This window comes from Zootoca vivipara, chromosome 8 (genome assembly GCF_963506605.1).
Source record: "Zootoca vivipara chromosome 8, rZooViv1.1, whole genome shotgun sequence".
Classification (NCBI taxonomy): domain Eukaryota; kingdom Metazoa; phylum Chordata; class Lepidosauria; order Squamata; family Lacertidae; genus Zootoca; species Zootoca vivipara.
In genome coordinates this window covers 49,339,515-49,361,234 of record NC_083283.1, presented here as the reverse complement: position 1 = coordinate 49,361,234, position 21,720 = coordinate 49,339,515, and the positions used below count along the sequence as shown (strand labels likewise).

General features: G+C 41.7%; 1 protein-coding gene across 2 annotated transcripts; it reads right to left on the bottom strand.

Moving 5' to 3' along the window:
• Nucleotides 1-926: 926 nt before the first annotated feature.
• Nucleotides 927-20,602, bottom strand: IMPA2 (inositol monophosphatase 2). Of its 2 annotated transcripts, XR_009558033.1 has the most exons (9): nucleotides 20,193-20,602; nucleotides 17,803-17,936; nucleotides 14,864-14,968; nucleotides 13,791-13,836; nucleotides 12,062-12,170; nucleotides 10,788-10,896; nucleotides 10,076-10,227; nucleotides 4,568-7,872; nucleotides 927-4,533 (listed from the first exon to the last, which is right to left on the bottom strand). XR_009558033.1 is itself a non-coding variant. In XM_035125641.2 (8 exons), exons 1-8 carry the CDS (start codon nucleotides 20,298-20,300, stop codon nucleotides 7,757-7,759), a joined length of 879 nt encoding a protein of 292 aa, XP_034981532.1. In that variant the 5' UTR covers nucleotides 20,301-20,602; the 3' UTR covers nucleotides 927-7,756. The 2 variants fall into 2 exon arrangements, 1 of the variants encoding a protein (XP_034981532.1); XM_035125641.2 differs by having other exon boundaries at nucleotides 927-7,872.
• Between the last annotated feature and the right edge of the window lie 1,118 nt (nucleotides 20,603-21,720).

The following is a 21,720-nucleotide window of genomic DNA, read 5'->3' as shown; positions in this document are numbered from 1 at the left end:
TGTGCAGGGGGCGACAAGAACCTCCACCCTCTACCTCCGTGGTAACGTGTGACAGTGAGGAGGCGGCTTAGCACACACTGCCCCAGCTAGCCTGCAACTCCCGCAGAGTTGCTTCTGAATAAAGGTGCATAGGGTTGCACAATAAGGCGGTACACAGTGAACGCCCCAATAAATTCCCTTGTGGATTAGTGAATACAGTATAGGATTGGAGCCAGAGAGAGATGAGACCTCTCTTAGCGAAAGAGTAGGGGCAGATGTCAGCAGCCTGAGGCCTAGATCAGCAGGCAGAGGAGCCAGCACCGAAGGGTCATTGTCCCTTTGTCCCCAGCATAATAGTTGAGGGGTCTGGACTGGCCAAAAGTTGATGGACATTGCCATTCAAATAGTATGTCTTTTGATACAGGGCAGGGCTTACTTGCCCTCCACCCCACCCATATTTTATTCATGTTGGCACCCCTGCCAGCAGGATGCTGTTCTCGTGAATGTTGCCTGTTCTCCCCATGTGCTACCGCAACTGATTGGCTCCAGTAAATATTAGCAGTTCTGGGTGCCCCATAAATACAAAGATAATATGTACATGAGGAAACATCAGCCCTGGTCACGTTACTCACACGTAGGGCAATTGTGGGAGCTTTTAAAGGCTGTGCCCCTCCACCACTTTTACCCATTTCCCAGGACAAACAGGCTTTGTGTGTGGTTATCTTAAAATTATGTATAAGATCCTGCATGCATATAGGGTTCTGTGCTATTGAGACAGCAGTATGTAGGTGTCCGGATTAGGCAGAGACCCTTTGTGTTGGTAGGTGCTCGCATGTCAATAATTCTTTGCACCCAACCTCACATAACACAGGGGTTGCACAATGAAGATGTGATTTCAGGGGCGGTGCTCAAAACATGGCCCTGCTCCCTTGTCACCACACAATTGCCCTAAGTGTAAATATAACTATTATGTTTTAAGAGACATCTTCTACAGTCAAGGTCCAGTCTTCCTCACATGACAATGGGGCTTGGTTGACATAGGTCACAGGCTTCCCTGTGCCTTGGCCAAATTATCTTTTTCTCCTGCATCTGACCCGAAGCTTGCCAAAGACCTGCCCATCCAGGCTGCTAAGCCCTCCTCCTCTTCACCCTCAAACAGACCAAGAGGAAGATCAGCACTGCAGACATCCATTTTAACTTGATTATAATGCAATTTAAACACAATGACAGAGGGGCTGGGAGTGTCCATGATATAAAGACTGCAGAGAATCAGGATATACACACCACTCCCACTTAAGAATCCTAATTAGGTCACTGAATTAATGTACACAGGGGTTGAAGTCTGGTTTTTAGTGCCAGGGCTCAAATCTGAGAAATGTGCAACATTTTTTATCTGATCAGGCAGCAGAGCATTACACAATTGAATTCAATAGGACTTGCTTTTGAGTAGACATGGGTAGGATTGCACTGAGTTCACTGAAAAAGAGATCCTCATTATGAACTCTTGACTGTGGTACCAGTCTTATTGCAAATGTGTGGAGGAGACATCCTAAGATCCTAACACCTTGTGTAAATATCAGCACATTTAATCTGGTGACCATGAATCTAATCAAAAGCTCCTTCGAAAGTATGGTTGCCACCAAGATAAAAGAAAGATAACTTTAAGACAGGAAACAAACAAGGAGAACCTGTTTAGCCATTGCTCACTAGGATTATATTCTTTCAAATTTTAAGTAGGCAGGAAATTCTATTGAAATTATAGGAATTGGCTCATCTCAAAGCCTCCCTCTCTTCTCCATTAGAACATATTGCCTAAAATTAATGCAAAAGCCCAATATTTTCAATGGTTAGTTAGCTCTCCAAGTTCCAGCAAGGATCTTACTCAACACTTTCAAGGAACTAAGACATGCTTCGCCTTAAGGACAGGTATACCCTTCCCCTCCATTTATTGTCTTGCTATTAATGTGTGATGCAAATACATTGGAAAACAGAAGTAATAGTAAAATATCATAATTTCACCTTCAAATGTATTAATCTTTTATTTGTAGAATACATTAACAGCAAACAGAAGACTGTTTGCACAAGTTTGCTAGAAAACCTGTCCAAACATACAGAAGTGTGCAATAATACCAACCTGAAATGTATTAAAATTTAATAATAACAATAATGTCAATTTGACTTCACTTTGAAATATTTAAGCAATGACAAGCACCCTTGTATTTGTTTGTAATTTGAAAAATCCCTCTTTAAACATATTGGTGGTAAATACAAAGTCATGACTTGATGTGATCTTTTGTCTTGCATCTCAAACCCGGCTTTCCCACTACCATCACCACACAAATGCATTTGATAAATATAATGCCCAACAAATTTAATGCCAGCTCAGTATTCTTGACCCTCCTTCCATTCTGTTCACTTAAACACACTACAAATATATTGTTTGAGAGTCAATTAAATGTACATTCTCCCTCTTTTTAAAAAGCAGAAATGATTTTTAAAAAACCCCACAAATACCGTTTCAGGGTAAGGATTAATGATGTGACTAGTTCTAAGCCAATCAATGCTATGTTCTGCTGGCATCTGGTGTAAACACAAATAACATGTTTTTCCCTTGTGACTGAACCCTTAAAATATGACAAATAGACTTCAGTGGCTTCACTGCTTAAACTTATAAAAGTTTATAGTCGCTCTATGGCTGTGATCCACATCTGTATGTGTTTCATGGCTGAAGGATTCCTAGCTTTCTTTTTTGAGGAAACATTTCAGAAGGGAGCCCCTAGATGTATCTAGGCTATTTATTTCCCTTTTACAAAGAGAACAAAGGCCCCTGTACATGAAAGACTTTGGCTTGCATTCTAAGGCTGCAATTTTGCACAGTGCTTCACAAATGAAAGTCCTATTAATTATTTGAAAGGGCTGATCATAAATAAACATGATGTAGACAACAGCTCTACTAAAAGCAAGTAATACAAGTAAACAACACTGGGTTCCGGGTTGTACTCTTAAGCTTTCGGTTATACTTAACACCTGCAAACAATTTACTCATTTCAGATTTTACATATATTTGAAGAAAAACAGCTAGTAGCTTTCAACAGTTACCCCTCCTGGAATCTGTCCAATACTCTGTTAGTCATTTTTAAGCTACCGTAGCAGATAACACTACATCTTGCAGCAAGGACTTCTGTGAGTGAGTTCACTGTACATTATATGAAGCAGCACTTCCTCAACCAACCAGTTTCATGCAGAATGTAAGTGTTTTGACAACATACATTAATACTTCTAATAATTATGGATACAGTATTATTTAATTCAATAGTAGGAGTTACAGGATTCTGCTGCAACACGTTAGTTATTCCTCATAGCCCCATATAGAGGTAGAAATGTCTGGCTTACCAGATTTTACAGCAGTATTTAACAGATATGAATAGGTTTAATAGCCAACAGTTAATGGTGCACAATTACCATAACAGTCACACAGTAAAGAGAGATTCATCATTTTTATGTCTAAACATTGTAAACTAAACCATTTAAAGGAAACCCATGCACTCCAGAGTTCTTTATGTTGGAATAACGTCACACACAAAACTCATCGTGCAGCACCTGAAAACAAAATACTTTGTGCTACCCAAAAATAGCACAGTTGCTATTTTTTTTAACGTTTTGGTTGTCAGGATGGCCAGTTTCCTTCTGATAATTTTTCAGTTGAAAACAGTAATATGTATACAAAAAAATATAACCAACATAATACAAAGACTTGTTAAAGAGACTCAGTTCCATAACTATTTTTTCAAAGGATGGGATGGGAGAGATAAATACTATATATGTATTAAAAATGAATATACCAAGTCCAAATGCCATTGTTCTTTGGTGCTGTTTTTCTCTTGTGCCATGATTCTCATAAACCAACCCTCTCTTCAAGTTGCTATCAAAAACATTCTAGGGCAGGCATCCCCAAACTTCGGCCCTCCAGATGTTTTGGACTACAATTCCCATCTTCCCTGACCACTGGTCCTGTTAGCTAGGGATCGTGGGAGTTGTAGGCCAAAACATCTGGACGGCCGAAGTTTGGGGATGTCTGTTCTAGGGAGAAGAGCAATAGACAATCTAAATCATTCGGGGGCAGGGGGGGCAATTGACAACACTCCCCCTCAAGTGACATGGCTCCGACTAGCAACCATGCCTGCTATAAAAACGGAAATGAAAGAAATGAAAAGATGCATGAGTAGCACAACCTCAAATGGGATTTACTCCCATGTAAATGTGTATAAGACTGCAGCCTTAACATAGCTAAATGACACCAAAATATTGAGCTATAAGTCAGGCAAGTCCTGTTTGAATCTTGACTAATTCAATGAATTAGCTTGGTCATAGACAGGCTCTCTCCACAGCCCCCAAAATAAGGATACTACTACACTTAGAGGACTGTTAAAAGGTTTACAAATGAGAAATGGAAAGTGCTTTGAACATTCTGAAGTGCTATTTAAATGATAAGTGCTATTAGGTCAACAGTGCTTTAACTGTACTATCTCAATTTTAAATATTTGTACAGTCTCACTTGCAATGAGAGACACACATCATGGTTTATGACTAGCACAGCTTCAGTTTGTTCGTTTCAGAATTACTGAACAGAAGATTGCCAGCTTCTTTGTTAACTACGGTACCTGCATAGTAATGACTGGGGGTGGGGGTGGGGTTAAGGAGATGACTAAGCAGTAATAACATTTTCTAGTCATTGACAGAAAAAGCTATAACTTGCCAATTCCCCCCACCCTGCCATTTAGCTGGTAAAGCCACAGAAAATCAGCAAAGGAGTTGACAGTCCTCTAAGCCATAAGATAAGCTATTAGGACCAACATTCAAGCACAACATGAGTTTAGTGTTGGCACAAGTATTGGGTTTAGAATTTGTTTCCCCTTCACTTTGCCAAAACACACACAAAAAACTATGCTCAAATTAAAAGCTTGAGACAGACACAAAGGTGATCCACAAATGTTTCTGCATTTTTAGGGCTTTTCTGCAAAACAAGTTCAATTACACAAAAACTGTTCATTTATTGTGCGCATTCTTCATGTCTTTCTTCAAGTTTTCCCTTCTGTTGGAGACACCACAATTTCCAAACACTCAAATCACAATACTTTGTTCCTGCGAAAATGAGACATTTCACACAGATAACACATTCATTGCCATTAATGTTCAGACTGGAACGGAGCAAACAACTCACAGCCACCAGAATATTTTTGCAATGAAATTAACAATGTGTGACAATGTTTCCATCATATGGCTATACAGTATTTTGGTGAACCAGATGCACCAAATTAAAGGATTATTTCTGTGGCTGCTTTGCTTCTTATACCATACAGTGCTCCAGCAAAGAAGCTCTAAAAACACATACAAAAAAATGTAACAGCAGCAAGGCTAACATGCAGCAATGTATTGTGATTTTGCAGACCCTTCCATTCAGAACATTTATTTATAATATTTGCAAGTCACTTTTTCCATTCACAGGGTGGGTTGTGCTTAGAGCAGCATACATCACCATCTTATTAATATTCTTTGGGTCTTTACACTCCTTTTTTCTTGCACACACATATAGCTAAATAGAATAGTAAACTCCTATTAGACAGTAGGATGTCTATTTATGAAGCCAGGGTTGTATTTCTTTGGAACAAAAGAAAATTCCTAGTCCCCGATTTTCATATTGGGACCAACTGGCTCAGTCTCACAATCCCAATCCTGAGTACTTGTGCTTAAAAGTATCTGTGGATAACTGTAGATTCACATCATTTCTAAGGGCTAGCTCCCACAAAGGACAGATATGGAAAGAAATATTTTGTGGGCTGTAGTTGAAACAGCATGTATTGACTTACATGACTGAATGCTCTGCCATACAAAAATAAACAGAACTGCTACATTTAGGGAACTTGTATGGCAGGGAAATGGCTAAACTAGGATCATTCCTCCGACATACTAAATTTTGGTTGATTGGTTGTTGTTTTTTGGTACAGAGAAGCATTCAGTCAGTCATGTGAACCCACATCTGCAAATGGTAGAGTCCAGGAAGAGGCTTACCACATTATCTGCTATTTGTGAGAACTAAGCCTAAGTCATGACCCTTTCTTGCTCAAGCACTCAATTCCATGGTTCTCTTAGCAACTGACTAAACACAGCCAAGACAGAAGATTCTGATGCTATTTTCAATAAATGGTTAAAATGCTTTGCTTCAGTCCTTTGAATATATCTCCCTTCAGAGCCCTTTTCAAGTATTAGCACCCAGTGGAAGAGACTTTCTTTGCTAGTGTTCTGTAAACCCTACCTCCACTATCAAAGGCAGCTGGCCTCTGAATTCCACTTGATGGGAATCAGAAAAGCACCGTTGAACTCAGGTTCTGCTTATAAGCTACATAGAATCACAGAATTGCAGTGGTGGAAGGCTCCCCCAAGGGTCACCTAGCTCAACTCCATGCAATGCAGGAACCACAGCTAAAGAATCCCTGAAAGGTTACCATCCTATGAAGGTTTTTCAAACAAGTCTCTTAAATATTGCAGGGTGCTTGGTGTTCCCTTTCCTTTGCACCTGTCCAGGTTGGGCCTCAGAGAGCTGCCCGCTCAGCTTGCCTGCCTCCCCTCCTGGCATTCTTGCTCACCCCCAGCTCTGGTGGTAGAGAAACAGGCCCCCTCTGTCCTGGGGGAGCCAAAGGTGGGGCTGCCAATGGGCTCCCCCCTCTCCCTTAGAGGGGTCCAAACTGTCTCTGAGCCAAGGGAGAGTTCAGGGCTCATGGCATCCTAAGGCTGGAGGGCCCATGGAGGGCAAGGTGAGGCCTGGTCTTCCCATATAGACATCTGGCTGGCCACTCTAGGATTCTGGACTATATGGGCCTTTGGCACGATCTGGTAGGACACTTCTTATGTTCTCACTTGAATAAGATTCCTCATCCCTATAGTAATGACTCAAGTGTAGCAGTGACCCATGTGTGTGTATGGCTGCCAAGGTAGTTCTGTGCTCAGTGCTATTACCTAGGTTAAAACCATCACATCCTTACGTGATGTTGTATTGAATTTTCTAGGTCATGAAAAAATAACAACACCCTGCTGTGATTTATGTTGTGCTGCTTGATTGAAGCTGAAGGTTTTCAAATGTTGGAAAAACAGCTTTTCATCTTCTGATCAGCACCAATATCTATTATTTAAGTTACCCACATAAATATAATACACAGTTCAAGGATATGTGTCATTGCCACTTTTGCCTGTGCTACATAAATGAGTGTAGTTTTCTTTAAAGTAAATACAAGTGTAACTATCTAAGGTTTGTTCCATACATGCACTTTTAAGTTTACAATTCTCAAGTACTATTGGGTGTGAGCACTTTAGGCACACAATTCAAAACAATTTTCCCTTTGCTGCAGAAAGACTAATTTACCTGAGATCTGCAAAAATAAAGTTTTATTTATATTTGAATGTGGTACAAACCCCGCTTCCCCTCTGCTTCAGCCTAAAAGAGGCAAGAAGCCAACTCAATCTGGGATACCTGTGATTTTTTTTTAAAGCATAGCTGAAATAAATTCTCATTAAAAAGGGGGGGCCAAGTAGCTTACAAAAATTTAAAATTTCCCTTCACCTTCCTATAATGCAAGTAATTTTTTTAATAATACCTTTGCTATATAGACTGTATTAAGAAACATACAATTAAACCATTTATCCTATAAGCAAGCCATCCTGAAGGAAGCAATGTAGTTCCAAAAGGACAAGTTTCCTTGTGTTCAGGAATATGTAAGTCCGGTCAATTCTCATCATCTCGACTATAGTGAATAGTCTGAATTTCCTGAGCTATGAATGCAGCCATTTCCTGGGTACCTGCTGCAACCACTCGGCATGACATTAGATCTAGAGGTCCACCTACAAAAGGAGAGGGATTTGATCAAAGCAAGCACTTGAGATTCAAAAGTAATGTGAGACTCTGCCCCCTCTGTGACTCAAACCATTTCCCATATAGTACAATTCATCAGATGCAAGACCTCCATTTCATGGGAAGACATTAAGGAGCCACGCTTAGCTGGAACGCACCCACCTTCCCTCTATCAAAGCAACCATTGGGAGATAGGTAAGTTGCCTGTTCTAGATGGGGTTGCACTTCCTCTGAAGGAATATGTGCCCAGCTTGTGGGTACTCCTGGATACATTTTTGTCACTACCAAAATGCCAAAGCGTCCTCTGAGTTTTACCAGATGTTTGGTCTGGGATAGCCTGACTGCAGAAGTCCATGTGCTGGTAACCTCGAGGCTAGATTACTATTATGTGCTCTATGTGGCACAGCCCTTGGGTCTGCTGCAAAGCTCCAGCTGGTGTAGAATGCAACAGCTACACTGCTGACTGGGACACATGGCTGATAGCATATGACATCATTGTTAAAACATATGCACTAGCTGCCCATCTGTAACTGAGCATTTGTTGTAAATGAACATCTTAGGTCCAGGATACCTTAAGGAATGCCTAAACCGGGCATCCCCAAACTGCGGCCCTCCAGATGTTTTGGCCTACAACTCCCATGATCCCTAGCTAAGAGGACTAGTGGTCAGGGATGATGGGAATTGTAGTCCAAAACATCTGGAGGGCCGAAGTTTGGGGATGCCTGGCCTAAACTCTTATATCTGAACTTGATCACTGAAAGCATCTGCAATAGCATAGCTGGTTGTCAAGTTGGTGGGATTCATCTGACAACAACAAAACTCAGACGTTTTCTGCCCAATAAGGGTGGAATGCTCTGCCAATAGACATTGAGCAGGCACCTTCAGTTTCAGCCTTTTAACACCTCCTGAAAACTCATCAGACTTATGCAGGCAATCTTTCCATATTACCGTATTCCATATTACCGTATTTTTCTGTGTATAGGTTCCCCCCATGTATAAGATGCCCCCTATTTTTTGAGCCCAAAATTAAGAAAGAAATATTTTAAACACCAATCAGAACAACTTTGATATTTTATTAAATATTCAAAACACTGGTATATTTAGTACCATATATTGAAACATCAAACAGTGAGGCAAGCTGCTCCTGTCAGCTCAGTGTAACTCCATTGTAGCTGCAGCTCCAGCTCTCCTGCCTGTGTGTTTACGCCACGAGCACCGGCAGATGTGAATGCTGATTGAGGAGCTGCGACTTCCAGAGCTGCCTGAGTGAGTGCGCTTGGGGAATGGGGGGTCTGGGTAGCCAGGGGGCGGCTGAGGGAACCGGGTGAAAGGGACAATGTCCGGAGTGGGGGCTGCTGGGGGGGGAGTACCAGACCAGGGTTTGTCGTGAGGCCATTAGTGAGGTGAGGCTGGGGAGGGGGAATAATATGCATGGCAGCATGTATTTATTAATATATTTAATTGCAACATTCCAGGTATAAGACAAACCCCAATTTCATAGCTGCCAAGTTTTCCCTTTTCTCACGAGGAAGCCTATTCAGCATAAGGGAAAATCCCTTAAAAAAAGGGATAACTTGGCAGCTATGCAATTTTAAACTTAAAAATTTTGGAGGGAAATATTGTCTTATACATGGAAAAATACAGTAATTAGTTGATGGTAAAGGTAAAGGTAACCCTGACCATTAGGTCCAGTTGCGGACAACTCTGGGGTTGCGGCGCTCATCTCACTTTACTGGCCAAGGGAGCCGGCGTTTGTCCGCAGACAGCTTCCGGGTCATGTGGCCAGCATGACAAAGCCGCTTCTGGCGAACCAGAGCAGCGCACGGAAACGCCATTTAGCTTCCCGCCGGAGCGGTGCCTATTTATCTACTTGCATTTTGACGTGCTTTCATACTGCTAGGTTGGCAGGAGCTGGGACCGAGCAATGGGAGCTCACCCCGTTGCGGGGATTTGAACCGCCGACCTTCTGATTGGTAAGCCCTAGGCTCTGTGGTTTAACCCACAGCGCCACCCGCTGTTGATGGTACCTGTATGTAAATGTTATGTTGTTGTTATGTTGTTGTTATGTTATGTTATGTTATGTTAGATAGATAGATAGTTGTAAACAGCTTTTTTACGATGTGGTGATATAAATATTTTTATAAATAAATGTGCATTATAAACATGTGTTATAAAAATCTATTTTTTGCTTACCTGAAGTATCCATCACAACACCACCTGCCTCTCTGATAATAACTGTAGCTGCTGCCAAGTCCCAACAGTGCAAGCCAAACTGGTAATATGCATCTGCAGCACCAGATGCTAGAAGACAGAGCGCCAACGTGGAACTTCCAATGACACGAACCCTACAATAAATCACAGGTGGGAGCAAAAATACTTGTGAAAAGAACAAAAACCATTGATAAAGCCAACCCATGAGGATGTACTCATGAGTTAAGGTTAGAAAAACAAGTCATCAATTTTAACCAATGATTTGTTGCACAGACAAACTGGCATATTCACAATAAGTTAAAATATTATCTTAAGAAAAGACAGTCATATGTTTCTAGGTGTTTGTCTCAACATCTTCCCCTTTCTTTACAATGTTATCATATCCTGCAAGCAATGTCTGCTTGTGCTATTCACTTGACAATGCAATACAAGGTTGCCCCATCTTCATAACTCCCAGGCAAGAAGAAAGAGGAGAGGGTACTAACTGACTTCTAACACTTAAAAGCTATCTTGATGGTGCAGTGAATGGGGAAGTTGGTTCAGAGGGAGTTCTGTAAGTGCACCAGAATGCCTGCGAAAGTTAAGGTTCACTAAATTTAAATGGATGGCCTCAGTAACTGAAATGTTAATGAAGGAACTGGTTCTTTTCTTTACAAAGGTTTATGATTTATTTACTTTTTAAAGAAGATCTTACCCATGAGCTTGGGCCTTAAGCAATCGCTCCATGTTGCTGAGAAATAGTTTCAAAGTGTCAGGATCTCGTTTTGGGCCAATCTCTGTTAAAATCAAGGCCTTTGAGATATCTGCAAGGCAAAAGATTATTTTGCATTATTACAACAGCTTCTCAAAGTAAGCACTGTCCAATTTCTACTGTGAAGGATCTTTGGATATTTTACAATAAGATCGCTTCACATGTTCATATATTACTGTTCTTTTTTTACGAGTCTTGCTTATTTCCAAAAGCTTTCAACAAAATTCTGTGTCTTGAAATTATGGAAAACAAATCTGCTTATTACTTTTAGCTAAATATGTTTATTTGGAAGCAAAGTCTTACCCTCTTAGAATCACAGCAAATTCAGAATTAATACTACCACCATGAACTAACATATTATTTTGAAAAAGCCTCTAAAGTGATTGCATAGCCTCATGCTGCTATTTCAGAGCTGCACACATTAGAAGCATGTCCCAGGTCCTAGTATTCCAGGACCAATTAAATGAATTTAAGCTTTTGGACAACTTTTCTTTAGCGTATACACACATACTTCACATCCTACGTTAATTTTTTTAAAAAAATCCATTGAGAAGTCTACTAGTCTTCCTTAATCACAATAAAAGGTCTCTCTACTTCCAGCCTGATAGAAATAAGTCAACATATTTTCCCACAAGAAATAGGTAATAAATAATCTAGAATTCCACCAACTCGGCAGGCTGACAGTGCTAATCCACCCTAAGTAGGCTGCTTCATTATTGCTGCCCCAGCATGAAATAGGGTACGCTTAAAATACTTTCCCTGCAGTGGCTGTAATATTTAGAATACATTTTTTCAGATAGTTTTACATAATTGTACAGAGATTCATGCCAGCACCATTCATAAGATTTGAACTATGTCCACTCACCTGTCACTCAAGAGCTGCCTAATCATAAGATTAAGCAAAGGTCACCAGTTCTGTTGCAGCCAAATTTACAGTGATTTATAAAAGCCTCTTTTAAACTATTAAGCTCAATAATTAAAGTATGGTATAGAAAAGAAGGACTACTTAAATAAATGTAAAATATATTCAGTTATGCAGAAGATACATTGAGGGTGCAATCTTATGTGCACTTACCTGGAAGTAAGCTCCACTAAACAGAGTGGCTCTTACTTCGAGTAAATATGCAGAAGATTGCTCTGTAAGTCTACCTACATATGGTAATGACTCTCTAATAATACATTATTCAAAATATTTCTTTTAGAGCGCTTAAACCAACCTGTCACTTTTGATACCTGAAGCCTTTTGTCATTACAAAATGCCCCTTGACCTCTTCTACCAGTGTATAATCGTTCTTCCGTGCAGTGATAAATTACACCAAATTCAAGCTTTAGCGTTTTGGGAAAAGAAAAAGATAATGAATGCAATTTGTATTATATATATTGCAATATAAACAGATTAACACTATATAAAATGCATATAAATGGCAGTTTATGCTACTGATAATAAAGAAGAAATGGTTTTGAGCATACCAGACTTTCAACTTCACAAGGTACATAAAATTTCAATAAGAAATTAGTTAATCCATCTCCACAGACACTTTAGGGCTAATTCTTACATGTTCAGGAAGCCCCTAGAAATCTTTTATGCACACAACTGCTTAGTTTTCAAGTTAAGCACCAGTTACTATCCAGATATAGTGCTGGCACAAAAACTCTTGTTTGCCAATTCTGTTGAGTGGTGCTGCCTGGAGTAGCAGGACAGAGAGGCTTCAAGTAACCTACAGCACAAAATCCATAGATAAAAAGTTCAGTATCCCATCTCTGCTTTACCACTTGACATCACCCCCATATCTTATTTTACAGTTGCTTTGAATAAGTTAAGTCTGACACAGGCATGTGAAGTTATATCCTAAGTTACTAATAGCTGGTGTTGAATATACAGTAAAGGAGTGGTGATAAGAACTAAAGATGCATGTAGTTGCAACATATGCAACATGTCTTTGCCAAATATTATTCTATGGAACAAGTTTGTCCTTTCCACCTGCCATCTAGCAACAAGGATGTGTCCCAGCCAACAGACAACGTTTCTTGTTTCCCCTACAGTGTAGTCCTTTTCCATTCTAGTGGGTTCTGCATGAAAAAAGGCTGCATTGTATTACCATTGCATCTGTGTAATGCAAAGTCAGCTACTCTGCCCTTGAAGGAATAGTATCAAGGGCAGACTTATAAAGGCTGCCAATACATGTTTTCTAACAGTCGAGACAAGAGTGAAAATTTATGTTGCAGCACAGGTAGGTAGATGGCAATAGGGGGGAAAAACAGGAGGTAAGTCTGCCACTTGGCTGATGAGCAGGAAGCTCCTTGCGTCACTCAGGAAATGAATAGCATGGCTTGATCTGACCTTTCCTTTAAGTGTGACACTCCTAAATGCATTTACTTGGAAACAAGTCTTGTTGATTTTAATGGACCTTATTTAAGAAAATAGACATACATACATACATACATACATACATACATACATACATACATATTCCACATTTTTCTCTGACAGGGACTTAAGGTGGCTTACAAATTAAAAAATAAGAAAAAACATAGAAAAAGCCATCATTAAAAGACAATTAAACATTAATAGAATTAAAACATGCAAGACTACTTATAAAAACAGGTCCCTGAAACTGGGATTAGCTACCATTACTTTCTGCCAGACATAAAGGTAGAGTGACTTATACATACTCTTTTACCCAAAGAATGATTCCTGAATTCATTCATTTATGGTAGGTCATAATAAGACTACTCACAACACCAAAGGATTGGTTTCAGGATTATGCAAATTGGTGTATTCAAACCAAGGTTATAACAGAGTAACACTTCAAGATAAATACAGTAACCTAAATGGCTTTCTGTGAGCTTTGTTACTTGTTATAAAGCTCACAAGATTCTCACTGTTTGTTAGATATTAATCTTTCACTTAATCATGATAGCAGCACATAAGGCTTTAGCTTATACCTCTTGATTAACAGCAAATCCAATGCTGACGGCCACAGTCGGAAACCTGTGTAAATAAAACCAGTTGCGTCTGTTAGTATGCTCTCTAAACAGTTAATTTCAACAGCTTTAAATGTCATAAATGTGATTGTGTTGGTTCTCAGCTAAGAAATCTGAGTGTCTTAATTTCTTTGTACCTAAAGGAACTGCACATTTTTACTTTTTTACCTTTTAAAAACAAGCCTAATGGTTAAAGAATTAGGGGCATCCTGATCTGGTGGATCAGTTTAGCAGTGACCTTTCCCCTCTAGCAGAAGCAGAAATACCATAGCTGACTTGGCTTTGATTCTCAGAAAATCCCTTTCCATTCTCCTTCAAATTTTAGGATGATGTGCAATTGATTAGAACTAGATGACTGATTCAACTACAACTGTCCCTCCCTCTTTTGAAATCTCCAATGAGTTTCAAAACCAGTCTGCCATGCTAAAGGCATGGAGAAGGAAAGTATATTGTTAAAAGCTATTGTTCTTAGGTACATTGTACTAGTCCAATAGTTCTCTGGATTTCAGATAAGGGACTCTCTTTGAATAAGGTTTTTATAGGTAACTGGTATGCTGAACTAAGGTACCAACCACTATAGTTGATTATTGTTTATGGTACAGCAATGGTAGCTCCAAATTCTTGTGCTACTTAGTAACTACACCCTTTTGGTACTTGTCCCTCCACTTGTGTTTTGGTGGTATTCAGTTCTGTCCACCTGTAATAGACTTCCACAAGGCACTACAAGGGCAAGAACCTATCTTGATAGTAGCCAAACTATGTAACAAAGGAACTGAGTGTGTGCACTCCCCTCACAAGAACACTTGGGAAGCCCAAAGTCATAAACTCACGCATCTAGAATTGAGTTTGTGCATATGCACTCACCAGAGTTTCCTCCCAAAGCACTGGAGCAGAACTTGACTCAAGAAAGCAACCTTATATGCAAGCAAGCCTTACTCAAATAGGTTGGAGGACACAGAAAAATAATGAATGACAGAGAGCCTGAGAAAAGGCAGGTGTAGCTTTTTTTTTTGCAGCACTGTTTATGTATTTACCTATGTACAAAATTACAGGTGCCATCAACAGGATCAATAATCCAGGTAGGGCTGTCACAGAGAATGCACTTTGAACCAGCAGCAGTAGCTTCTTCAGCAATAAACCTATAATGGATGAGAAAATTAAAACTGAATTATTACTTATTGGAAGGCACTTAGCCACTGGCATCCCCAAATGTAGCTATTTTCTGCTATATTTGGCCTTAAACAAGCATCAGATAAAGTACTAAAAGTTATGCTAAGGGGATCTTTGTGAGTCTTTGCATATTATCCAAGAGCACATATAGAAGGTGTTCAAGTGACTTTCAGGGCCTGTACGGAGGTTTCAGGGTCTTACACAAAAGGGAAACCCATGCACAGTATCTTCACTCATGAAAAGCTGTTTGTGACTACAATGTAGCAACAGTTTGTACATCACAACCGGTAAGAGGTGTCATTTTGGATGAGAGTCAGAAGCACATATAGAAGATATACAAGTCACTCTGCAATGAGTAGTTTTATTACTATTGAAATAAAAACTATTGAGTAAGACTCACCCTTTTCTCTATATAAGAACAGGGCAGGCACATGAATAGGAAACGCCTGTTTATCACTATCATGTCTTATTTGGCTCTAAATCGCAGTGCGGGTTCCCTAGTCATGCAATTGCCATATTTGGACATCACACTAAACCAAGGTTTAGCATGAAGAGAATGAGCTGCACCAAGTTTTGGCCTCCCTTTCCAGGACACAAGGAGATCAGAAGCCTAAACTGAAAGTAATGCTTACTATGAATTGTTTCCAAGAACAGGACAATTTTTGCACAGAACACCAAATGTATTTTTGAACATGTCTTGTGCTATAATGCACATGCAACCCATGACCTTTTGCTGCACTATGTGTTGTTGTTGTTGTTGTTTAGTCGTTTAGTCGTGTCCGACTCTTCGTGACCCCATGGACCATAGCACGCCAGGCACTCCTGTCTTGCACTGCCTCCTGTAGTTTGGTCAAACTCATGTTTGTAGCTTCGAGAACACTGTCCAACCATCTTGTCCTCTGTCGTCCCCTTCTCCTAGTGCCCTCAATCTTTCCCAACATCAGGGTCTTTTCCAAGGATTCTTCTCTTCTCATGAGGTGGCCAAAGTATTGGAGCCTCAGCTTCACGATCTGTCCTTCCAGGGAGCACTCAGGGCTGATTTCCTTAAGAATTGATAGGTTTGATCTTCTAGCAGTCCATGGGACTCTCAAGAGTCTCCTCCAGCACCATAATTCAAAAGCATCAATTCAAAAGCATGTGCACTATGTGTACATTCCAGCAATTAGTTTCAGCTTGCACAAAGGACATCAAGTTTACAAGATTACCTACCGGTACATCTGGAAGAGTTACTGTTTTCCCACTTTTTCACAGCTATTCTTTCCCAATTAAAACTAAATGGCAACTTAGTTGAAAACAACCTTCAGTTCCAGCCTACATAAAGGGAAGGTTACTGTTTTTGTTGCTGCTGTTGGGCTTTTTTCATGTGAACAGATGTCCACTAAGATTAGGCTAAAACTACTATATTCATTTCATTACGGGAAATCTAATCTGGATTTGAGAAGACCTTGGAGGCAGGAGAATTAAAAAAAGAACACACCCTTTTAACATGTTGTCTCCCTGCCCATGGCCAACCAGTTATACATACTCAACGACTCTCATCAGATGTTTAACTGGAGGAGTAGAATGGTTACAGGAAGGTGGTCAGCTTTTTTGTTCTCCTGGGGACAATCAGTCACCCTTTCTTTGCCAATCAGCAGAGGAGCAGGTACCTCTCCATCACAGAACTGTGATGAGAAGAGAAGCCCTCCCCTCCTAGCCCAGCATCATGATGGTGAAGTAAAGTGTTCCCAGTTCTGTCTTTCCCCCCCTCATTGCAGTGCTATGCTTTGAGAAAAGGTTCGTCTCTCCCCACCTAGATCTCTACTCACTTATGTTCCAAATGCCCCAAAGTGCTCCTTCCTGTTTCCTGAGCACTATAACCTCCTAGCTGTGGTGCTGTGTCAGAGGGGGGAAAGTTTTTCCTGGGGCTGGTAGATCACTTGAAGCATCTTGGTTCAAATCATCAATTACCACAAAGCTCATTGAATGACTAGCTCTCAGTCTAATGTATCTCAAAGCACTGCGATGGGCTATGCATTTTATTGCATAACTGGGGAGCCAGCTAGGTTGAGGGCTGCATGTCAGTGGTAGACAAGACCAAAACCACAGGTCCCCACGCTCATCCATCCCCCTTTTGTAAGTCATTTACAAATCTTCCCTTCTCTCCCCCACTGCCAGCAATCTGGCAATGAGGTTTAGAACAAAGGTCCCCATTTGCATTAATGGGATCTGTTTTCTTAAGCCTAATTGCCATTCTGGCTCCCCACAATCTTTAGAAGAGTAGCAACATATGGGGAAGGTTAACTCACCATGGCTAGCTCTCACCACCACAAAAATCACTCCCATGCAGCGGTTAGGGTTAAGAAAAAATGTCCCAGCTAATTACTTCATGGGGCTGGAGCAGATGAGGGGAGGCTGTATGATGGATGCAAAAGCTTCATGGGCTGCACCTAGCCCACAGGTTACCAGTTCCCCATCCATTTATGACACCTTCATACAATTGGCATCACATCCAAGTTTATCACCAAAGGTACGCTTGACAGAGCTGTAGCCAATCCCTGTTACCTTACTAGTGTAAGTGAGGTACATGTTTCTATAATTCAGTAACTGCACCCATACAATGTGTGAAGCAGCCTATTAATATTGATATTCTCCAAGCTCTCTTATTCACAGAATGACATTTTCAATTCCAGTTCAAAACATAACTTAGAATCATAGAATCGGAAGAGACCACAAGGGCCATCCAGTCCAACCCCTTGCCAAGCAGGAAACACCATCAAAGCATTCCTGACATTGCCTAGGATAATACCATAGCTGGACCTACCTGTGAGAGGGAAATTTTTCTTTCAGAGCAGAAACAATTAAGTTTTCCACAAAGTGATCTGTTTCTGTCACAAGATCTGCTGCAGAAGTTTTGGTAGACACCTGTTTTTCCTCAGTGAGAGCTTTGCTAATAATCTAGAAAAATTAATTCAGAAATTACTTTACCATTTCCCTCCACAGAACTCTCAACTGACTCAAATAAACAACAAATAATAGACAACAATAGACAAAAGTTATGCCCATATAGAATTGCTTAAAAACATCAAACTGAATTTGTAAAATCAAATAAAAATTATTTCCCCCACCCCAAAAAAAAGAAAAATCAAACTGGTATTGCTGTGACCTGTCACCAATATTTCAGAGACATCGGTCTGTGTTGATGTACACGATCAGGATGTAAAAATCCATTCGGTTACATTTCCATCATTTAGAACTTTGCTGTGGTGGAAGCCATTATAAGCGCAAGTGTATTTTTACATATTGTTCCACAGTGATTTCTTTGGTGAAATTGTCCTGAAGAGAGCAGGTAAGATGTTTCATCACTCATCTAAAGAGGCAGAGGGTGGATGACAGGGAGGGCTATCTGTATGTGGTCTTAAACACACACAATTGTTTCCAGAGAACAATGGGCCTATCTTCCCCCTGACGACTACCACAGCATTCGACCAAATTCTGCTTTAGCAACTTGATAGCCATCCAAATTTTATGAACAAAGGGGAGACTTCAGTGAGATAGTATTTTTACACATTGTTGTTTCAACTGAAATCAAAAGGGAAATGCTTTTGGATTAAGTCCTGCAGGGAATGCTTACCCAATTTACCTATTACTTCTGCTTTAATTTGACAACTCAGAAGAAGCTGTGTTATACTGACACAGGCCATAGGGCCATCTAGCTCAGAAATGTGTATACAGGTACTGACAGTGGTTCTCCACCATTTTAGACAGAAGTCTCTTTCAGTCCAAGGTAGAGATGCCAGGGACTAAACATGGAATCTTCTGCTCTTCCACAGAGCTATGGCCCTTCCCCATGTGTCTCCTCCTGGTAACAGTTAGGAAACTGTGGCTGGTACAGAATTTAGTGGCCAGATTGCTGACTGAGGCAAGTTGGGTCCTGTCCTTGTGAGAACAGGCCTCACATTTCAGGACTGAACCCTGACATTGAGAAGAAATTACAATCAACCTGGCCTGGAAAGAGAACCTGTTATGGGATCATTCTTACCATAACAAAACATTTGAGCTAAAGGAAGACAGAATTTGCTGTTAAGCCTTCAAATACTACTCTGTTTTTGCATATTGATGTACAGTAGTTCTACTGGGTCATTTTACTAGGATTTCTTATAATGCATAGTTCCCTTTACCTGTACTGTATGTAAAAACACATTTTCAACTACCAGTTAATGGAATGCTACTGACTAGAAACTGATATCTCCTTTAACTCATTTTTTTCAACCCACACATTGCCCTTAAAAAAGGGGCCACATCTTAACAATGTGGCTCCTTAAATGGTATATGAAGTTGGCAATGGAAAAGCAAGGCATTCCTAGAGAAATCAGGACTACAGACTCTTACCCAAACTCTTGTTGAATATTAACAAGATACATCCTTGACACTGAACACATTAATGCAGATAAAGCAATGATGCAATACATATTACTCCTGTTTAAACCCACTCAACAACCTCAAATTAATGTGTTGTTTTTTAAAAGTAAGTGTTCCAACAATGCTTTCTTTGATATTTTACCATGGGCTACTTTTAGGCCAGGTAGTTAAGAAGAGCCATTTCTGTAATGTCCAGAAATGCAAGGTAGTTTTCCTTCCTTTGCCCTTTTGTTTGACCTGGCCCAGTTGAACCCCATTTACCTCCTAAGCTGTTAATCCACAGTTTGCCCACATCTGACTTCATTTCTGAAAAAGTAATTCTGTCCACCAGTTCTCTCTCTTTCACCAGCATCTTCCCATTCTTTTCTCCACGTGTAATCTTATGCACTTGCTCGGGAGTAAGAGGGAGCTATTAAACCGCCAAACATGCACAAACTCGACCGGCCAGCCAGAAATGACAAGGCTGCGTGCAAAAGGCTTGCGGTACTCAGAAGCTCTGTCCGCAAGCAGGAGACCCGGTCCTTCGCTGCCCAGCAGGTAACATTGTGTGTGTGTGTGTGTGTGTGTGAGAGAGAGAGAGAGAGAGAGAGAGAGAGAGAGAGATGCAGCGATTTCTCAAGTCCCACACGAATCTCAAAAGGAGGCAGAAAGGCATGTCAATCCGTGTTTGGAGCTTCTTCTTGCTTACAGACCCGCAGGGTCGGGGGAGGGGCAGCAGCGGAAGGAAACACCACCCCCCTCCCCCGTGCCCCCCCCTGCTTCCCCAGAGCCCACCACGTGGCGCCTGCTCACCTGTCCCGCCCGGAGCGCCAGCTGCACCGCCACCTCCATGCACTCCTTCCAGGGGTCGCCCGGGCTGGCGGCCGCCTCGGCCCGTTTCTGCTCCCCGCTGGCCTTCATGGCAGCCGCTGCCCCCCTCCCTCCCAGGACGCCTCCGCCTTCTCGGGGCCCAAGTGAGGCGGCCTCCCCTCCTCGGTCCCAAGCGCGCACCAGAGACGCTGCGGGGAGAGCGAGCAGGGGGCTCGGGCGCAGCGCTGGCTCAGTGCAACTTCCCCGCCGCTTGGCTGGGGCTGCTGCTGCTGCTTCTCCTCCCGCTCGCGGCTGGACAAGGTCCGCGGCTGACTTCTGCTGCCCCGCCGCGTCCCCGCTCCGACTTTCCTCGTCCGTCTGGCTCCCGCGTCCTCTTTCCTCGCTCGGGGAGGCGCTGACGGCGCAGAGGCGCCGCCTCCTTGGGCGAGAGTGACGGCGCTTTGCACCCATCCAGGAGCGACAGCCTCCTCGCCACGCAAAGCCCGCTCGCTGGATGCTAATTTTAGGACGCCGTTCCGACTGCTTGTGGCAGCCGCAAAGGCTGGGCCCTTGAGCAGAGGACGAATCATGGGCTCGGGTGCGTGTGTGTGTTTTTGTGTGCGAAATAGGATGTGGCTCACAGGACGTTCCTCGCTTCTTTCAGGCAGCCGCCCGCCTCAGTTCAAGATCTGGTCTCTTCCTCACCTCTTCCTTTCTGAAGTTGCTTCTGACTGCAGAGCACTTTCCGCAAAGCGTCATTGTTGCCATACAGGGTCTTTCAGCTTGCTGTTTCCCTCCCTTTAACCCCCGAGAAATGCCCTTTCCCACCCCATGTAATTACGGAGCTTGCCAACCGCATTCTCTGAAACAATTTCCTGCAGAAATATCCATGCCTCTCCTCTCCTGCACACAAACCACCCCCACGGAAAGCTCCTACATCTTCCTCTTCCCACGCATGGCATCTGTTAACATAGTTTTCACCTTCCGCCCAGTCAGGGCTGGACCAAGACAAAATTGCGCCGTTCTGAGGTGAACCACAAAATGGTGCTCCCTCCTCTGCACTCCTCCAGGGAGGGAGGTGTGAGTGAAAATCTAGGAGCAAGCAGTGAGTGAAGATCTACATCCTTGCCTTATGGGTGGGCCACCCTACACCCAGTTAGGAAGCCACAATTTCCTCCTGTTCTGCAGAACCTTTGATACCTCTGCTTTCATCTCCACCCCATACCCATGCCTCCTATTCACTTTCTCAAGGCTGTACATTTTGTAGCTTTGAAAACAGATGTACATAAATACACAAAGGATCAGGTTCTTCATGTACCTGCTATGGTGCAATTGGCTACAGAAATTGGATATGTTACATCAGAACCCTAAAATATTAACCAATGATGTGGTCAGTTCCTACGGTAGCCTAACATTACATTTGCTCCTAAATTATGAGAATGTTGCATCTTAATCTGCACCTTATATTTCCAGGTTGTGAAAGTTTTGTGGGAGTTTACAGTTTTAGTGTATAAACTTAGAAAATAATAAA